The sequence below is a fragment of the Cheilinus undulatus genome, linkage group 5 (assembly GCF_018320785.1).
Source record: "Cheilinus undulatus linkage group 5, ASM1832078v1, whole genome shotgun sequence".
In the NCBI taxonomy this organism is placed as follows: Eukaryota; Metazoa; Chordata; class Actinopteri; order Labriformes; family Labridae; genus Cheilinus; species Cheilinus undulatus.
The window spans coordinates 1,528,029-1,548,485 of NC_054869.1; the positions used below are offsets into that span (position 1 = coordinate 1,528,029).

At 42.9% G+C, this 20,457-nt stretch overlaps 1 protein-coding gene across 1 annotated transcript in view; it reads right to left on the reverse strand.

Annotated features, from left to right (window-relative positions):
* Positions 1-330: 330 nt before the first annotated feature.
* LOC121509486 (ankyrin repeat domain-containing protein 31-like) overlaps positions 331-20,457 on the reverse strand; it is a 46,673-nt gene continuing 26,546 nt past the window's right edge. The window contains exons 13-15 of the mRNA XM_041786909.1: positions 13,497-13,637; positions 2,534-2,648; positions 331-774 (exon numbers count right to left, since the gene is read on the reverse strand). Of these exons, the coding sequence (XP_041642843.1) occupies positions 629-774; positions 2,534-2,648; positions 13,497-13,637 (402 nt within the window). The 3' untranslated portion in view covers positions 331-628. The remainder of the gene's footprint in view (positions 775-2,533; positions 2,649-13,496; positions 13,638-20,457) is intronic.

Here is a 20,457-nt window from a genome sequence, read left to right on the forward strand (position 1 = left end):
AAAGAAAACCAGGAAGTGTACAATGATGACTTATTTTTAAAAAATGCCTCTTTAAGCACTATCTGAGATATTAGACCTCTAAATATGACTTTTTAAGACCCCTTTATGTCCTTGAATATAAAAAAATCTTTTTAAAGACTTTCAACAAAGCCACAGGAACCAGCTGATCAAGCCCGTGTCCATAGCGGCCATTTATTGTGCCGACTGCGCCAACAACCTGAGATTCTATGGAAGCCCACTTATGCTGCTTAAAAAGGAAACATGTCCATAAATGTATCGTCTGTCTGAGAAGTGGCAGATATTCTTCTCTGACGAGGCTCAAACCACACATAAGAACACATATTTAAAACTACATTTAAAACCACATTTAATAATAATAATCTACAAAACGCGCCCAGTCTGAGGCTGCTGTTAGAATGAGATTTAGTCTTCCTGTACAGTGTAATAATCCTTTTAACCACATGGAAGCAAACAAAATCAACTATAGACAAAACAAAATCAACTATATAGTTAAAACTGAACAAGCTTGTTGAACATGGGACAGAGCAAAGATTTCTGCTGGTGAATAAATAATGGTAATGAAAACATTAGAAGAATCATAAGATAAACCAAACAATGGAGAGAATCTTCAGAAGTCGTCCCAGTCGGAGTCTGACCAGTCCCCAGATAAGACTTTCTCCCAGTAAACGTCCATCACAGCGCTCGGCAGCAGCTCCTCGTCCTCCACCAATCGGATCGTTTGGATTCCCAACAGACGCTTCAGGCTCGCCTCCTCTGCACAAACAGAACATTCAGGGATGTAATAATGCCTTAAAACAGGGTAAAATCTAATGGAGGACATTAAGCCCAGGGACCTGACTCCCAGTACTCCTCACTCCTAAGTCCAGTTCATTTAAACACTGTGACCACAAGTGGACTGCTTCATGTGCACTAGAGCAGGAGTTCTCAACCTTTTCAGCCTGCAACCCCCAAAATTAAGGTGCCAGAGACCGGGGACCCCCACTGTACCTGAAGGTGTCTGAACACAGTCATACACATTCAAGAACAGTCATGTGGAGACAATGCCGCTCATAAGCGGGAGCTTTCTGGGGCCCATTTAAACTGGGGGCCCATCTTTAAGTTAAGCTGTGATATCCATACATTTAACCTGAATAATAAACTCTCTTACCAAAGCAACAAATATCCCAAATATCTTTTCTTTTTTATTTGTGCCATAGTATATAGCCTTCTTAAAAATGTAAACAAAAGTGGTGGAAAAAGTGGTGAAATGGGATTTTAAAAGTAGCAGAAATGGGTTAGAAGTGGCAGAAATAAGAAAAGAATGGCAATAATGGGTTAAAGTGGCAAAACAGGTGGCAAATTTAGTGAAATGGGATTTAGAAGCGGAAAAAAGTGGTTCGAACTGGCAAGAATGGGTTAATTAAGGCAGAAAAATAGGCATCACAAATAGTAAAATGTGGTTAAAATGACTGAGGGTATGTTTTTATTTATGTAAGTTCCACCTGGGCTAAAGTCTTTTTAAAATATCAGAATGTGCCGACTTAGAGCTATGAGAAGCTTTTCAAAGAGCTGATGAATAATGGGTGTCTGTTTGGGTATTTATATTTCATATTTGGAAATTTACTGTATTTCTGTGGCTCTGTTAACTTAAAGGGATGCTTTCTATTTTTTTGTCCTCATATTGGTCTTTGCCCTGGGCCTCCAAATGGCTAAAACCCACCCTGCCTCACACCAGCAGCTCCCTCACAAATCATTCTGCCAGTTTGTTGCTTTCATTTTTCTGTTTCTGCCCCTTTGACAGTATTTATCAGTAGTACATTTAAGATCAAATAAAACACCCACGTTTGGACAAGTTTTACGCAATTTTACATTATTTGAAAATGTGATCTGTGTGTGTTTGGCTCGTTGGTGATGATGCGCAAAAATTATCGTCAAATATGAGTATGGGAGAGCACTGACAGGAAGTGACTGAAGAAATTTGTCAAAATGTTTTGTTTCCACACATTCCTTCGTCCAGCATGCATCCGATGGTAAAAATATACAAGTTTTCATTTGAATTTGGCAGTTTAAGAAATTTTAACTGTTACAACAGGAAACTATATAGAATAAAAAATATGGATGTATGTAAACTTACGGCTTCTGTTGAAACAGCCCCACAACCCACCTTCAGAACCGCTGATTGAGCCTTTTATATCCGTATGTTATTCCCTCTGTCTTTAAATATGACTGGAGTTTTATCAGAGTGTCGGTCCTTTCTGATAGGATCGATCAGTAAAACACAGAACTATTACCCAGTTTGACAGCCCTGCACAGATGTAGAGGAGTGTTTGGTGTCTTTGGCTCACAGCTGATCCAGCTTGAACATGTGTGAAGCAGCTGATTAATAATTGACGGTGAAGGAGCCACGCTTCAGTGACGGCCTGCCTGCTGTTGCTGTGAGTTCGAGCTGCTGAGGGAATAAAGTCACAGGAAGGATGTATGTGGAGCTGAGCCAGAGAAGGGGAGGGGGCATCAGCTGGCAGGAAGTACGGACCTGGGGTCAGATCATCCGCAGCAGAAGAAGAGTCACCACTGTGCTGAACACCATCCTCACCATGGGCGTTTGTGGTCAGATCATAGAAAGACAAAGGTTTATCTCTGAACGTCACCTGGAGAAGGAGAGAATACGAGGTCAAACACAAATGATACCAAAACTTGGGCTGGGTATTTGGGTTTTTTCTTAAGTGGTGCCTGAACTGATACTTTAGAGGGGAAAAAGTGTGTTCAATGTGAGTGGGAGAAAAAAAAACGCTGTCTGGGTATCATAAATGATCGGCACAAATATCTTAATTGACGGTAAAACATGGGTTAAGAAAAGGAAACCAGTGTAACTTTAGTCACACACATTCCATAACGTATTTCTTGCCTTTCATTCTGGGTGGCAGGGTGTCGAACTGAAGTGTCCATACCTGTGCGGTAGTTTGATCCAGTACTTAGTGGATGTGTTGGTACTGGTACCATGTTGGTTCCAGTTTACGATACTCATCCATTTTTAGAAACTATGATACTACGGCAACAAGACTAGGAGTCTAAAAACCCACAAGACTCAAGACTCACAGATTTAAAAATCCACAACAAAGACTCACAGACCACCTCAGAAGACACTGGATTAGTCACTTATCTTTATAGAGGGAAGTTTCTACCAGTGATAGTCAACGTGCGACTCTTTTATGTCTACATTTGAAATATTATTCCCCCAGAAAACCACAAAAAAGGAAACTCTGACCTCAGAATGATCCATTGCAGTTTGTTTCTCCCTCTATACAGCAGGCTTTAATTTTCAGACATAATTGTCAACCTACATTTTTGTCTGTATATTTCCATTGCCCTAATTTGAAATTGTTTTTGCCCTTTTTAACCCTTTTTGCCACTTGAATCCCACTTTTACCCTTTTACATAAGTTTTTGCCTCTTTTATCCTGCTTTTTGCAAATGCATTTTATTTCCTTTTTTGCCATTACATGTCACTTTTTTCCCATTTTCCCCCACCTTTTTGCTGTTTTTATCAATTTTAGTCACCTTTCACTCATTTCCCCACACATATTTGCTGCTTTATACCAAATTTTGTAACTTTTCACCCATTTTCGTCCACCTTTTTGCTGTTTTTAACAATTTTAGTCACCTTTCACTAATTTTCCCACACATATTTGCTGCTTTATACCAAATTTAGTCACTTTTGACTCATTTTCCCCCAACTTTTTGCTGCTTTTTACCAATTTTAGTCACTTTTCACTCATTTTCCCACACATATTTGCTTCTTCTTACCAAATTTAGTCACTTTTCACTCATCCCCCCCCTTTTGCTGCTTTTTGCCAATTTTAGTCCCTTTAAACTCATTTTTCCCAACCTTTTTGCTGCTTTTTGCCAATTTTTGTCACTTTTCAATCATTTTCTCACACATATTTGCTGCTTTTTACCAATTTTAGTCACTTTTACTCATTGTCCCCCACCTCTTTTTTTTTTAATTTAACCTTTAACCAGATAATTCCCACTGAGATCAAGATCTCTTTTACAAGGGCGACCTGGCCAAGAGGTCAGCAGCACACGTCATAATAACCTCTTACCTAATTTAGTCACTTTTCACTCATTTCCCCCCACCTTTTTGTTGCTTTTTGCCAATTTTAGTCATTTTTTCCCATTTCCCCCAACTTTTGCTGCTTTTTTTTTTTTTACCAAATTTAGTCTTTTTTCAATCATTTTCCCTTAACTATTTGCTGTTTTTTGCAAATTTTAGTCACTTTTACTTTTTTTTGCCAAGTTTTAGCCACTTTTTTTTAAATCGTTATTTCCACCTGTAAGCCTTTATTTCATCATGTCTCACCCATTTCTGCCACTTTTTCTCCACATTTTCTGTCACTTTTTACCCAGTTGTTGTCATTTTCTGCCTATTTTACCCCCGTTCACCCATTTTTTGCCACTTTTCTGCCTTTTTTTTTTTTTTACCTATTTTGCCAATTTTAACTTATTTTTATTGCCACTTTTCATCTCTTAGATTATGGCTCTTACAAAGGTATTTTTCATCAGTTGGCTCTTTGGTTGAGCAGGGTTGGGTTTCACTGGTCTAAAAGCAGGTAAAAACAGAGGTGGCCAGAGTGGCATGTACCAAATCGGTGGGGCTGTACCCCAACACCCGTGGATCCTCTCATCTGAGGTTGAGTGGCTCATTGTGCAGTCAGCGCAGACGTCCCTTTACCCAGCAACATTTCTAATTTTCCACACAGACACCTGCAGACGTATGAGCTCGCCATGGACAAAAGTCATGTGACTGTTTTTTGAGTTCAGTCTAGTTGGATCATTTTCTCCCATCTTTACCTGAAATATTGGTACTTTCTGATAATACTGATGAGTCAGAGAGCTCGACACATGGCTGTTACGACGATCTGTGTATTTTGTTATTGTAGGTTGTATTTTTATATTCCTCCAAACTGGCTGTGCCTGCAGGATGTGTGTGTGTGTTTGCTGAGTTTGTGTGGCACGAGTTTGGCTCTATCTACCTGATTAGGTGTGCCAGTACCCACCACTTATTGGCTGCCCAAGTTCCCATGGAGAGTGGTGATAGGCTGTGGCGGAGCTGGGCATCGATTTAAGGAGCGAAGTGACCTCACCACAGCAGCAGGGAGAACTCTGGTGCACTCAACGGCCACGCCACTCTTTGTTAGAGCTCTTGTTGATAATTATTGTAAATTGGTTAATGTGTGGGTGAACTTTTAATGTTTTAGTGTAGGTATTGTTTAAGGCTTGTGCCACACACCGGGAGATTTGATTGTTAATTGTGTTTGATTCTTAGTTTATTTAAAGAAACGATGGTCTCTCCCATAGTCTTTTGTTAGTTTCAAGTGTCTCACCCTGAGGTAAATAATCCCTCCCTTGTTCCTGTGTAATTTTCATGTGTTTTTTAAATATTTGCTTATGCTGCTCATGTTTTCCAAGCATGTTTTATGTAATTGTGTGACTGTGAATACTTACCCACTACGATGATGATGATGATGATGATGATATGTTAGATCTATACACATTTTCAGCTATTTTCACTGCAGGAAATTGTTTGCACTCTATCTCTATTTTCATCTGTTTGCTTTTGTCCTGTAACCTTTCTTAGTTATTTTCTATACTTTTTGGGATTCAAATTTAACATCTGGCCAGGGACTTTAGATGGAAACTAGCTTTTTGGCTAACTTCAGTATTATAGAAATGTTGATTAATATGCACGGTCCCTGTAAAATTAATTAATTAATATATTCCAATAACAGACTAGAATGGCCGTCTGAGGTGGCAGACCCATGCCTAAGCAGCGCCACCGAGGAACTCACGCTCCCATTGATTACTATGGCGTTTAAAATTCGAAGTGCGAGAAAAACCGAACAGGTGCGCAGATCATCACCAAAATCTAACCGATTCTTCCCTGTCACTATGCCAATATTCCCTGAAAGTTTGGTGAAGATCCAACTTTCTGTTCTCGAGTTATCTTGTACACATACAAACAAACAAATAAACAAAGAAACGACCAAAGATACAGAACCCTTTACATAACCCCCTGCCGATTTCATCGGCGTGGGTAATAATGTATTTCAGGCCTATTCAATTAGCGGCCTGGGGGTCACATGCGTCCTGGACCCAAACCCAAGTGGCCCAGCCTGTGGTCATGCCAGAGATGCAGAGGGCAACCTGTTTCGCAAGTTTTCATAAATTCCCACAGTATTTCAGCCTGTGATTGCAACACTCCGTATGGCCTCTAAACAGTCTATCTACAATGCACCGCGTTGTTCTGAAGCCTTTCCGACTCTGAAGCGTAAAATTGGCAATTTAACCTGTGTGGACCAACAAATACTTCTTTATTTTACCATCAAGCTCAAACAACAAACCATGTGTTTAATTTTCCATGAGTGCGTTGGGGTACTAAAAGAGTACAATGTCTGGAGGCACCACATGGAGAAACACCGACTTTCCTGTCAAACTTCCTGGACAGATCACAGGAGAGAGCGGGGAAAGTGCAGCCGTAGCTGTACCACAATGGTGCAAGTTCAGATATGACTAGAACCAAATGTTATATAGCTACAACTGTGCAAATTTAGTTTTTATGCACTTTAAGATATGCTTGGGTAAGATGTAACCATGATTATTATTTACAGAGTTTCATTTTATTGTTTCATTCCATTTAATTTTATTTTTATGCAAGGGGCAAAAACATTTCTACTACCTCAGGTTAGGTTCAAACACAGCTCTGTTGTTGCGTTTTTATGCACTTTCTGATGTGCTTTTGTCATGTTGACAAATTCAAAAGGGGGACTATGAATACAAAGTGCATATTTTTCATCACATTGATCGGTATTGGTTTGAAATCTGACATTATTAGCTGCTTACTGGGCAACATTTCTTGATTTTAAAATTTGGCCCAGTTGAATTTATAATTGAACAGCCCTGCTGTGTGTAATCAGACCACTGTATAAAAAGTATCGACCACTTTGACAGCCCTGGCGTTAACGTGTTTATAAGAGATGAATAATTAACAAGCATCATTGCATCCTGATGAGAAATGTGAAACCTTGAGATCAGATTCCTTTCAGCAGCTCTGCAGGGCCGACAAACAAGTGTCTGTTCTTAATTTTCACTAAGCGATCAAGGATAGCAAGGGGGAAGCAGAGCGTTGGTGCTCCGCTCAATAATTTAAGGCCTGTCACAGTCCACTGCTGGCACAGGAAACAGAAGACGTGAACTTTATTCAACACGACAAGGAAGGAAGGAAATGAGTCTGCAGGAGGGAACCTTTACACTCTACTATCCTCCATTAATAATAGACATTCAACCTAAAAACACTGTTTTTGGAGCACCAATGAGGAGCTTTGACTGTTAAAACACTGCATGGACTGGATTTATTAAACTGAATTTTTCCTGAATCCCACTGTTAACCTCGTAGAGCTGAGATGGGCAGAGAGGGCATAGAGAGTCAGATTTTATATCTAATACTTTTTAATAACATCCTTCAAACAATTTTAGACCCCATGCATCATCAAGTCTCTAACCTGTTACATTAGCAACATGGTCACATAGAAGCTACGTGCTGATGCTCAGATAAAAATGAGACAAAGAAAATGACGGGAGTATTTCTTAGTGTAGTGTGCAGATGAACAATTTCTTATATTTTTATTTACTTAAGACCAATGTTCCTCAACCCTGCCTAACAAAAGAGCAAATTGTTGGAAATTACCTTTGCAAGAGCCACAAGCTAAGTGGTGAAAAGTGGCAAAAAAGGGTTAAGATGGCAATAAAAATAAGTAAAAAGGAGGCAAAGATTGCCAAAAAGTGACAAAATGAATGAATATGGGCAAAACAGATATAAAATCGTAAAAAAAAAAGGTGCAAAGTGGCAGAAATGGGAAGAAAAAGTGTCAAAAAATGAGTTACAGGTGGCAAAAATAGTCAAAAAAGCAGCAAAAGGGGAGGGTAGATGGTCGAGTGGTTTAAGGCGCTACCCATGTACGCGGGTGGCCCGGGTTCGAATCTGGCCTGTGGCCCTTTACCATATGTCTCTCCCCATTCTCTTCCCTATTTCTGAGTCTATCCACTGTCCTTCCTCTATCAAATTAAGGCATGAAAAGGCCCAAAAATAAATCTTAAAAAAAAAAAAAAAAAGCAGCAAAAACATAGCAAAAAATTCACCAAAAGTGACTCAGATGAGCAAAAAGCAGCAAAAAGGTGGGAAAAGTCAGCAAAAAGTGGCACTTATTTCTGTATAAGTGTGGGAATCAACCAGACTTGTGACTTGCAAAGCATAATTTTTGGGGTGAAAATTTCCCTTTTGAAAGGTTTTCCAGGGGAATAATATTTCAAATGAAGACACAAAAGAGCCACACGTTGCGTAACACTGCTTTAGACCATCAGAAATAAACCCTGGGTTTGAAACCATAAAGTAGCTGACAAAGGAAGGCCTAATGTACTACTCAAGTGTCCTAAAAGTAGTTCTAACAGCATCTGAAGCACATGTGACAAACTCAAGGCCCTGGGGCCAAATCTGGCCCATGGAACAATTAAATCCGGCCCACAAGATGATCTCATATTTCTGTTCTAACTGACCCAGTCTGAGGTCTGCTGATTTCCTCAAGCATAAAAATGTGAACTTATCCTGATGATTTAAGATATCCTTGTTAAGTCACAAAATCTAAAAAAGTAAGGAGTAAAAATATTTAGATAAGAAGTCAGGAATAAAGGAAAAGAAATTAATTTGTGTTTTAATTTCACATTGTCAATTTAGCATCTCACAATTAGGACTCAGACTTAGGATTCTGACTTTTAATTTTAAACTTTGAGCATTTCAACTCATAATTTTGACTTCTCATATATTTTGAGCTTTGAGGTTCATAATTCTTGTTTTTAAGTGATACTTTGACTTTTTTAATCAGCTATTTTGTATTTTATCTCATATTTTCAACTCCAAAGTTTAACTTCATAATCCCATAGTTTGACCTTTTAGACTCACAATTTAAAATTTGAATCATATTTTGACTTTTAATTTCATGATTACAAATTTTATTTCATATTTTAACTTTTTAAACTCATGATTTTGATTTTCATTCTAATATATTAGCCATTAAAAAAGTAACATTATTTTTCAATTTCATTTTCACGTTTTGACCTTTTTGAACAAATAAATTTACTTTCTCAGACGTGAGCCTGAGCTTATCTTTTTACTTTTTTAAATGTCAAAATCATTTATCATCAGTGCTAAGTTTTTTTTGTTTTTTTTTTTCAGATTCTATTACTGTTGAAACAAGGTTTACAGTTTATGGTTAAAAAGGTGACCCTGTTAGTCCCTCAGGTTAGTCCTGATCCAGAATCCAGCTTCTGCTGTGATTGAGTTTGACAGCCCTGAAGTGGAGGAACCGATTTACAAGGTTTGCTCTGCAGGTTAACTAAAAAACTAGAACAGAGTACATTTAGGTATAGAAGCTCACTTCTCATGTTCTTTAATCTTCAAATACAGTGGTAAGAAGTTCATTTTTGTGCCTTGAGATAAAGGTTGCTCTATGTTGCTGCTGTGCTGTTTTACCTGTTGTGTTACCTGTGTTCCTCTGTCATACTGTGTGTCTTCATGGTAAACTTTCTCTGTTTATTCTTCTGTATTTCCCTCAGCAGTATGATTAAAGTCACACACTGTGAAATACAAACATGGCGAGTCCAGACGTGACGGGCAACACATGCCAATATTCATTACCAAAGTAAAAGCAGAGACGGAGGGGCATTTTGGCAGGACGTCATGTAGCAGACAGCATCAAGGTCATGATAAACACACAGGAATGCTAAAACGGCTATAGTTTCTCTGCAGTCACATGATTCTGATGGTACCCAAATGTCCAGTGGGGGACAGGAAGTGCGGGACAGCCATTACGAATAAATGGGAAAAGAGGGAAGTTAGCACTTGAACCCATAGAGCAGTGGTTCTCAACATTGGGGTCGGGACCCCATTGGGGGTTGCGAGACACTGAGAGGGGGTCTCCAGATGCTTTAAAAAAACTAGGAATATTTTTTAATCTACACCATTGCTACTTAACGCCAATTTTGCCAGATTTTAACCCCTTGTCATCACTTTTTTCCCACTGATTTTACCAACTTTAACACATTTTTTGCCACTGAAAACCCCATTTTTGTCCTTTATAAACCCTTTTCACTACTTTTTTCCTGCCTATTTTTGCCACTTCTAAACCAAATCTTGCCACACTCTGCCTATTATTGGCTCTGTTGTCCCATCATTGCCACTATAAAACGACACATTTCACAATTTAATAAGCCAATTTTTGCCAATTTAACTAATTTCTGCCTATTTTGCCTCAGCTAACCCTTTTGCCAGTTTATATACATTTTTCATCCCCATTTCACCAAATTTCAATCTATTTTTGCTACTTAATGGCATTTCAGCCACTTTTTCAATCCCATTTTATCACTTCATATGCCTGTTGTTGCTACTGTAACCAATTTTTTTTTTGCCACTTTTATCCAATTTTGGGCACTTCTAACCCATTTCTGCTATTTTTAAACTCCAATTTCACCACCTTTCCCAGCATTTTTGCCATTATTAACCCATTTTAGCTATTTTTGATGTATTTTAATTCAGTTTTAAACAAAAGGATTAACATTTTTAAGAGTGCTAATTACTGCACAGAGAAATTTAAAAAAATATTTGTTTCTTTGATAGGAGTGGTTATGATTCAGGTTAAATATAAAATGCCACAGTTTAACTTTACAGTGGACCATGATTTTGCTGGGCCCCAGAAAGCTCTCCCATTTTTCCCCCCTAATGGGCAGCCTTGTCTCCACATGACTATTCTTGGTTGTGCATGACTGTGTTCAGCCACCCTCAGGTACAGTGGGGGTCCCTGGTCTCTGACACCTTTATTTTGGGGGTCTCGGGCTGAAAAGTTTGAGAACCACTACCTTAGAGATCCATGCCGCAGGCACATCCTTTGTAAATTGCTTGGAAACCTTTGAACCATAAGTCGTAGGCACTTGTTTATTTCTCTAAAAGCTCTCCGTTCTGCCTTTCTAATGATGTTCTCCACACATTCATAGCGTTTTCTAGTGAGCCTGAAACTTGGCTGACTAATCCACACCAGTAAATCCAATATTGAAAGTCTTTTCATCCATTAATAATCAATTTTTAGCTGGTTAGCCCGCCGCCATATTGTCTGTTTGTATCCCAGAATGCACTGTGACTGGGATGTGGCAGCCAATGGTAAGCTGTTCGATCAGCAAGTCATGCTTTGCTCAACAGGGCATGTGTACAGACTTGAAAATTTAAGAAGAGAGTCTGAGTGACTCATGATAGAGAGAAATAAACACAGGGAGGCTGTAATTTGTCCCTCAGTCACTGCACTTTAAATACTGACTCAAACTCCCGAAAGAGCAGTGACCGTTTTTGTAAAAATGTGGATATTCTGAAAACTTTTTGTCACAGAATCATTTTTTTATTATTATTTAGTCCCAAAGAGATGGAAGAATAAGTTTGTGTAAAAAAACTGATAGTCATGAATATTTACTGTGTTTAATAAATAAACATCTATGAGTTTTAATTTATCAGTTTTTTCTTTTGTCTTTACAGCCCTATAACTCTTCTTAAAAATCAAAGTGACATTGCTGCAACGCACAGTGTTAAAGCCCAGGTTGACCTGCAGAAAAGGCTGTTTAGAACTTGACTGTGAACCACAGGGTTGATGTTTTACAAGCTTTTGAAGACGGTAAGTCCAGATGAGTCACAGCGGTTAAAAAATAGCTGAGAGCTCTAAGGGTTTAAGCTCTAAATGGCCCTGTATGCCGAGTTATAATCAGGACACTTTAAATAGATTGAGGAGGATCCCTACACTTAAAAAAACAAAGATTTTTAGCACAGTTTACCTGATTTTTCTGGCGCAAAGGCAATCAGTATCACAATTTACTCAGTCCTGCAGACCTCCTTAGTGATCGTCTAGACCATAGGTTCTCAAAGTGCAGCCCGTGAGCCAATGGCAGCCCGCAATTGTTAAGACAGGAGGCAAGGCACACTGAGACTGACTGTTGTAAATAGGTTTTTACATATATTCTGAAATGAACTGCACACAGGACTGTTATATCCCAAAATTGACTGTAGAGGGCAGAAAACCCCAGGGATTTTATGTGCATTACAATGTTTCTCAAGGTTTTCTCAAGTTTTGCCTGGTTTAGCCTCATTTATTAATTAAAATGTGTTTATTGCACATAACTGGATGCAGACCAATTAATGTAAACTGTAAAGATGCAACCTGGTCATTAAAATGATTACAAATGGTTCTTTTTCCTGTTTTATTCCATTTTTTTTGCCTTCAGTAGCCCTCAGTCCAATGCTGGGTTCCTAAATTGGCCCTCAGCCATCTAAACTTCGAGAACCCCTGGTCTAGACAGATGAAGGGATACAAGACTAAGCTAAGAGGCTAGCTGAGCCCCTTTATACCGTACAAAAATGACTGGTTCAATCACAAACATGCTTTAATGTAAACTCTGATGTACTATCAACAGAATAAACCTTGTGGGGTGAGAGACGGAGGAATGAGGAATGAGCCTGTTCTACTAAATGGCTCTTAAATGTGAGCCCCTGTAGCTAGCTCCTGTTTGAGTGCCAGTTTCCTTTCCTCCATCCTCCATCCTTACTTAATCCACATTCAAAAAGACAAACTGAAGAGCAGCCAGCTCTACTGAACTGGGCCACATGATCTGGATCTCTAAAAAGAGACGTATTTCTGTCACAATAAGAGAGACTGGACAGACATCAGCTGAGGGAACATGGGTAAGATCAGAGTTTAAAGAGCTAAACCAGGACAGAACTGGACTGGACCAAACCGGACCTCTCTGTGGAATCAGATCAGGCTTTAGACTGACCATAAGTCTCTTTAAAGTTTGTTTTTTTTTTCCCTGAATATTTCACTACTGCTAGGACAGAAAAGAAGCTTTAGCATAAAAATATTTTATTTGGCATTTTGACACCTGGCATAGCCGTGAACAACTAATTTCATGGCCTTTTTAACAATGCAGAAATCCCTTCTTGCCCCCCAAGGGGAGTTCCCTGCCTCTCTGTGATGTTTTGTTAAGAACCTATGGTGAGGTTTTTTTTCACGGTCAATCTCTCTTGTCATGGGCGTTCTCGTTACAAGAAAAGAGAAGGAGTAGAAAGACAGCAGCCGTTGAGGTCAGGCAGTTTTGATCTTTTTATTTCAAAGATTATTTTTTAGGCTTTTTGAATTTTTTAGACGGGAGAGCTGAAGACAGACAATATGGGGAGAGAGAGCTCAAGACGACGCACAGCAGCTTGGAAACTACAGGTGTGTGGGAGGGATTTCAAAATAAGAGCATAGCTTAAAGTTGTCGATGCAGAAAGACGTTTGACTTCCTTTCATCTGACTGGATAACTGATCAGTGAATGGTCAGTGTTGGGTCTGTTTCAGGCAGGTAGAGTCTCACCTTATTCCAGGCGTATGCTGAGCTGACGGGGATGCCGTGTCCTAAGACAGACGCCAGCCAGCGTTCAGGAGACGGATGCAGTTTACCTCTAACGCCCTTTAAAGAGCCATCAGCGAGGACTAAAGCCCGATGAAGCCGGCCCTGCAGAGACATCACAAAGAGAGTTCCCATAATTCACTGAAATGGCTCCTTCAAACGCAAACTAACAAGATTAGCAGGCTTTGACAGACACACGAAAGCCGTCCAGAGAAATTGAGTGGTTTAATATAACAGAAAAATCACAAGGGAGAATTCTGTTCATGGCTCTAAACAGATGTTCAAAGTTTCAAACCAAAGTCACAGCCAGTAAATAACAGCCAGGGATAAACACAAAGATTATGTTTGCTTATGCAGCAAAGACTTATAAATAAAAAAATAATATAAAATAAATCTAAAATATACGAGAAAAGCACATAAAAAAATTGTTAGTCAATCTATTTTACCGAGTCAATAGAAGGAAAAAGAAGCCGTCTGTAATTAGAGAGTAGTTGAATGGCTGATGGTTGAGGAAAAGCCCTGAGATGAGGAACTGTAAGAATCAGAGACTGCAGCTCAGTGTTTAGGTAGATACAGCCATTATAAACAGGCAGCCAGTTTGTTTCTTCACACTAGTCCTGCACAATTCATCTCAGCATAACTGCAATCACAGAGCCCGGCTGTGCAATTACATCATCACAAGCCTGCAATTATTTTTGTATGAAGTAGTACTTGAAAGTTTCTATAAAATGGCTTCAGAAGGCTGTACTGTATAAACTTCAGGTTCTATTTCATCCCTGCTGACCACCAGAGGCGGTGCTTTAGAACTGGATTGTCAGTGTTGCGCATGTGCAGGTCGAGTCTTATATACCAACAGAGTCACTTGTGACCCCCTGATGACCCCGGTGAGTCTATATCTTCCGGTGTCGTCAGGGGCTCAGTCCCTTTTCATCTTCTCGCATGCAGGTTTGCTGGAGCAAGTATATGAGCTTCTGAAGCTGATTGTGTGGAATTTGTTACGTGTCGCTTGTAGCCTCGTGACTCAGGTCGGAGCTGCGGGATTGTCTCGCCCTCCAGAGGCTGTGACTACCGTTCTTGGTGTTGATTTGGCTTTGAGGTAAGCACTGCTAACTGCTAGCCTACAGAGCTCGGGAGTGATTCCTAGTTTGTTTGTTTCTTGAGTAACTGCGGCGTCTCGCCCCAAGTAGTTATTAGAACGTGTCACAGTAGCTGTCGACACTATTTAGTTGGTTAATTGTATTACCGGTTGGTGACAGTGCTGTTGCCCCTCTCCCGACGCGGGATTTTGTGTTGATATCACAGCCTACGGTACAGCGACTGTTTATGTTGTTTTCACGTTAACACTTCGATACCTATTAACGGTTTATGTTGATATTTGTACACCTCTATCAGTGGTGGCGTTTCTGCTCAGTCTGATTTAGTTTCATTAAACGGAGGCGTCTTCGCCCCTTCCGCTATCTAAGTTCAGTCATTAATACTGTTTATATAGTTTGGAGCGGTAGTGGCGTTCTCAGCCCGATCCACTTTTATCATAACAAGTTAGCAGTGTAGTCCCCTCCCACTATCCACTATCACTGCTGCAGGGGTTTATAATTGCTACAGCATTTCGACAGTAGTGGCGTTCTCTGCTCGATCTGTTGTTTAGAGCGTTGATTGCTGAAATGTTAGCGTCACTAACTTGTGGGGCCTGTGGTGCACCCCTCCAACCTGATGATGGCCATGACTTGTGTCCCACCTGTCTGGGCAGTGACCATTTAAGAGAGGGTATCTCTGACCACCCCTGCATGAATTGCAGCATTTTGCCCAGAGCAACCCTTGCTGCTCGCCTCTCCGAGGCTGTGTCGAAGGCAGGACCGACAGAGGGCTCCCAGTTGGACCTGCTGACACCAGGCCAGCCTGTTAGCAACAAGCGCGGCCTGGTTGAAGCCACATTACCTGCCCCAAAGAAGAGGGCTAGGAAGGACAGGTCTGAGGGGATGTCAGCTAGAATGGATCTGTTAACAGCTGAACTAGACCAGGTTAAGTCCCTTCTCCAAGCCCTGCGCTCAGGCTAAGGGGAGCAGGTAAGTGTTGCTTCTAGCCAAGAGGCAGAGGAAACAGCTATGGGTGTTGATGAGGATGCTATTTCCATTGCTGCCTCAGATACTCACTTTCAAGGGAGTCTCGCAGATTTTGCCTCAGTTGCTTCAGAGACTGGCTCTCAGGTCTCTGAAGGCTCACTTGGGGGCTCAAATGAGTCTGTCTCTTCGGCTATCCGAACAGCTCTTGCCCGTCTACAGCTGGATGTGCTGCAGTCCCTGCCAGCCGCTATCAGCGCCTTCTTCAGCCATACTACCACCCCCTCCACATTGGCAGTACCCCCCTCGGAGGAGTATTTGAAGGAGCTTCATGCTTGCTGGACCAATAACAGGGCATTTTCTCATCCTACCTCAGATGGTAGGGCTCTTGCTGCTATGCAGGATGCACCCCATGTTTGGACTTGGGCACATGCCTGCAGTGGAGCCTCCCATCGCTTCCCTCATTGTGTCCCTGGATGAAGCTCTCAGGGCAGATGCCAGGTGCCCCCGGCCACAATGTCGTGTTACAGACAATTTTCTTTGTAGAGCCTACGTATGAGCCGCATTGGAAATTCGCTGTCCCACCTGTTACTGGGCCTTTCTGCTTCCATGCGGGATGCCTTGGTTGATGCCCCAATTTGTAGCCTGGTAGACGCTTCGCTACAGGCTTTTGCGCTAATGGCTAGGGAGCTTGGCCGCGTGCTCTCTACACTGGTACAGGCGCGCCACCAGGTCTGGCTTGCACAGTCACCCTTATCGGAGCTATGTAGGCGGACTCTAAGGAGTGTTCCTGTAGTCCCAGGGGAACTCTTTGGCTCAGCCACTCTTGAAGCCCTGGAATGTACTGCCCAAGCCACACACACCCGGAGGCAGCTCTCCGGACTTAATAGATGTGGGCCTCTCCACAGTGGCTCTAGGAGTGCTATGGACGTCCGAGGTTGGTTGATTCCATCGGCCCCCTTCACTGGACCACCGGCTACCCAACAGCATGGTCAGAGGCCTGTACACTACCGACAGGACCCTTCCAGCCTTCACGGCCCACGCCTACCTCGACCTACCCGGCGCCCCCCCAGGCCCTCAAAGGGTCAGGGGGCTAGGAGATGAAGCCACGGGGCTGGCGGTCGGATATTTCTCCCCACAGCAGCTCAGCTACTGGGCTGCTCAAACCCCAGACCTTTGGGTAACTTCTACCTTATCCCAAGGATACCACCTTCAATTCCGACGCCAGCCCCCTGTTTCAGGCCAGGTCAAGATGAAACTCATCAGAGACCCGGCGAAAGCTATTGCCTTGAACCAGGAGATCTCTACACTCCTGGCCAAGGGTGCTATCGAACTGGTAGACCCTCTGGCAGACCCAGGAGGTTTTTACTCACCTTACTTTCTGGTTCCAAAAAAGACCGGAGGATTACGCCCGGTCCTGGACCTGAGAGCCTTAAATGTGTTTTTAAAGGTGATACCATTTCACATGCTGAGCAACAGGGATGTGCTTCAGGCAATTGCCCAGGGTGACTGGTTCACTTCGGTCAACCTGCAGGATGCATATTTTCACGTTTCAATTGTACCTCACCACAGGAAGTTCCTGCGTTTCGCCTTTCAAGGCCGGCACTTCCAATCTCGGGTTCTTCCATTTGGTCTTTCCCTCTCACCAAGGGTGTTCAGCAGATGTGTGGCAGCAGCCCTCTCGCCCCTGTGGCCTGAAGATTTTGCCCTATTTGGATGACTGGCTGGTCTGTGCCCCGTCACGAGACCAGGTGACCCAGGATACGAATCTGCTGCTAGATCACGCAGGTCGTCTCGGCCTCAAGGTAAACTTCAACAAAAGCAACCTGACTCCAACACAGGTCACCACCTTTATCGGGCTGACCCTGAACTCACTCACTATGACTGCGTGTCCCTCAGCACAGCGAGTGGACAGCATTCTGTCCGTGCTCCCCACTTTTCAACTGGGCAGAGTGCTGCCTTTCGTCATGTTTCTCCGTCTGCTGGGTATGCTAACTGCTGCCTCAGAGGTGGTTCCTCTGGGGCTGTTGTCTCTCCGACCCTTACAGATGTGGTTGACCAGCCTCGGTCTGGACACCACACGACTCAGACACAGATAGAGGAGGGTATCGGTGTCCCGCCAATGCCTTCTCTCCCTTGCCTGGGGAAGGAACAGGGATTATATTACGAGGGGGGTTCCCATGGGCGCCCTCCCGTCACGCCGGGAAGTTCTCTGCACAGATGCATCCCCCAGGGGGTGGGGTGCAACGTGGCAGGGCAGAACTGGCCAGGGCAAATGGCCTGCTTGCCACCAAGGCGAGCACATAAACGTGCTGGAGCTTGCAGTACAGCTAGGCCTTCAGCAGTTCCTCCCATTTCTGAAGGGGAAACATGTCATGGTGCAATCAGACAACACTTCTACAGTGTATCACATCAACCATTTGGGGGGAACCAAGTCAGCAAGACTGCTGCAGGTGACCTGGCAGCTGCTGACCTTGGCAGCCCCCCATCTGGCCAGCTTAAGGGCTGTTTACATACCAGGGAAACACAACCTGGTAGCCGATTTCTTGACTCGCCAGAAACCTCCGCCGGGGAAGTGGCGACTCCATCCAGATGTGGTGCAGCAGATCTGGGATCGCTTTGGGAGGGCAGAGGTGGATCTCTTTGCCTCCAGAGAGTCAACCCACTGCCCCCTGTGGTTCTCTCTGGCAGAAAAACCCAGCTCTCTGGGCCAGGATGCCCTGGCTAACGACTGGCAGAATGTCCTCCTGTATGCGTTTCCCCCATTGTCCCTCATATTTCCAACACTTCAGAGGGTCCTTCAGGAGGGCCACAGACTACTCCTGGTGGCCCCATTCTGGCCAGCCAGGACTTGGTTTTATCTGCTGCGCAGACTCTGCAACGGCTCCCCCATGCGCCTCCCAACCAGGAAGGATCTCCTATCCCAGCTGGGGGGTCGGATATTGCATCCCAACCCAAGTTGCCTCCAGCTCTGGGTCTGGCCCCTGCAGGGACGTTGAGAGCCTTGCCGACGTGCAGTGATAAAGTCTGACACACTATTCTAAACGCACAAGCCCCGTCCACCAGACTTTTGTATGCTAACAGGTGGAAGCTTTTTAACAGGTGGTGCTGTGAAAGGGATGTGGACCCAGTACACTGCCCAGTCTCAGATATATTGACATTCTTGCAGGAGTTGCTAGATCAGGGACGGTCTCCGTCTACCCTGAAGGTGTATGTTGCCGCAATATCCTGTCAGCACTCTGATGTGGACGGCAGCACAGTTGGTAGCCACCAACAGGTATCCCTGTTTTTAAAGGGTGCACGTAGATTGCACCCTCCACCACGACCCATTGCACCAGTGTGGGATCTGTCACTGGTGCTGGATGCCTTATGTTTATATCCTTTTGAGTCCTTGGGGCACCTGGACTTTAAGTGGCTGTCAATGAAGGCCGTATTCCTCTTGGTAATGGCATCAGCTAAACGTGTAAGTGAGCTGCAGGCTCCGTTAATCAATGAGTCCTGTCTCAGGTGGAGCCCTGGCAGGTCAGGCATCACACTCTGGCCTGACGTCTCCTTTCCCCCTAAGGTGCTGTCCTCATCCACCCTTAGTCAGCCGATTCGTCTCGTACAGTTTGACACGGGCACTCCTTCTGAGCCTCTTTGCCCAGTACACGTATTGGAGGCTTACATTAATGCCACTGCGGCCATATGACAGTCAGAATGCCTGTTTGTGTGCTTTGGGGGTCCCCAAAAGGGCCGTGCTGTTTCTAAACTATCTCCCATGCATATGTGGCAGGTGGCCACACACAACCATCTGGAGTTAGATGTCACTCTACAAGAGGTGTGGCAACATCATGGGCTGCTCTAAAGGGTTTGCCACTTGATATTATTTGTGCTGCAGCTTCATGGAAATCACACAGTACGTTTTCTAGTTTTTACAGGGTGAACGTTGCAACAGCCCAGCCATTCGAGGCGGTCCTGCAGCAACACCCTTCTACTTCTTCCCTTTAAGGTATGTGCCTTAGCCATCCATCCTGATGATTCCTCGTGACCTTGTTGATACAAGTCATCCAGTGATAAAGCACCGCCTCTGGCGGTCAGCAGGGATGAAATAGAACGATAGTTACGTATGTAACTACGGTTCTATGAATCCCGGATGACCGCCAGAGGACTCAGTCACTCGGAATCCTCGTGGTTCGCGAGAAGATTGAGGGACTGAGCCCCTGATGACACCAGAAGATACAGTCTCACCGAGGTCATCAGGGGGTCACAAGTGACTCTGTTGGTATATAAGACTCGACCTGCACATATGCAAGACTGACAATCCAGTGCTAAAGCACCGCCTCTGGCGGTCATCCGGGATTCATAGAACCGTAGTTACATACGTAACTATCGTTTTATGTTTGTAATGCCACTGAATATCTGTATGTTGAGCTGAGAAATACACACGTCTAGACCATCATTTATCTCTGCATTTCCATTGATAACTAAGCAAGTAGACTCACTATATCAAATAAAGGATCATTTCAAAAATTGTAACATGGTCCAGAGTAACTGTAACTGCACATTATTACTATATTGTGCAGAAATATAACAAACAGCAATAATCAAATTACAGCAGATAAAGAGTGATAAAGCTGTGGCTCTCATCTGGTCTGCCTCAGGAACCACCACCAACTCCTAAAACCAAAATCTGATATATTTTCAGACATATTAGTTCAATGACATGTAATGCTGTTTGGACCTCAGACAATACCAAACATGACGAAAGAGATTCAGGAAAATATCCTAAAGTTTTCCTTAGGAGTATGAAAGAGTCTTAACACATTCTAGATCAAGTTTTAAATAGTTTCCAGGACTCTTTTCAAAACCTTTGGTTCAAAAACCAA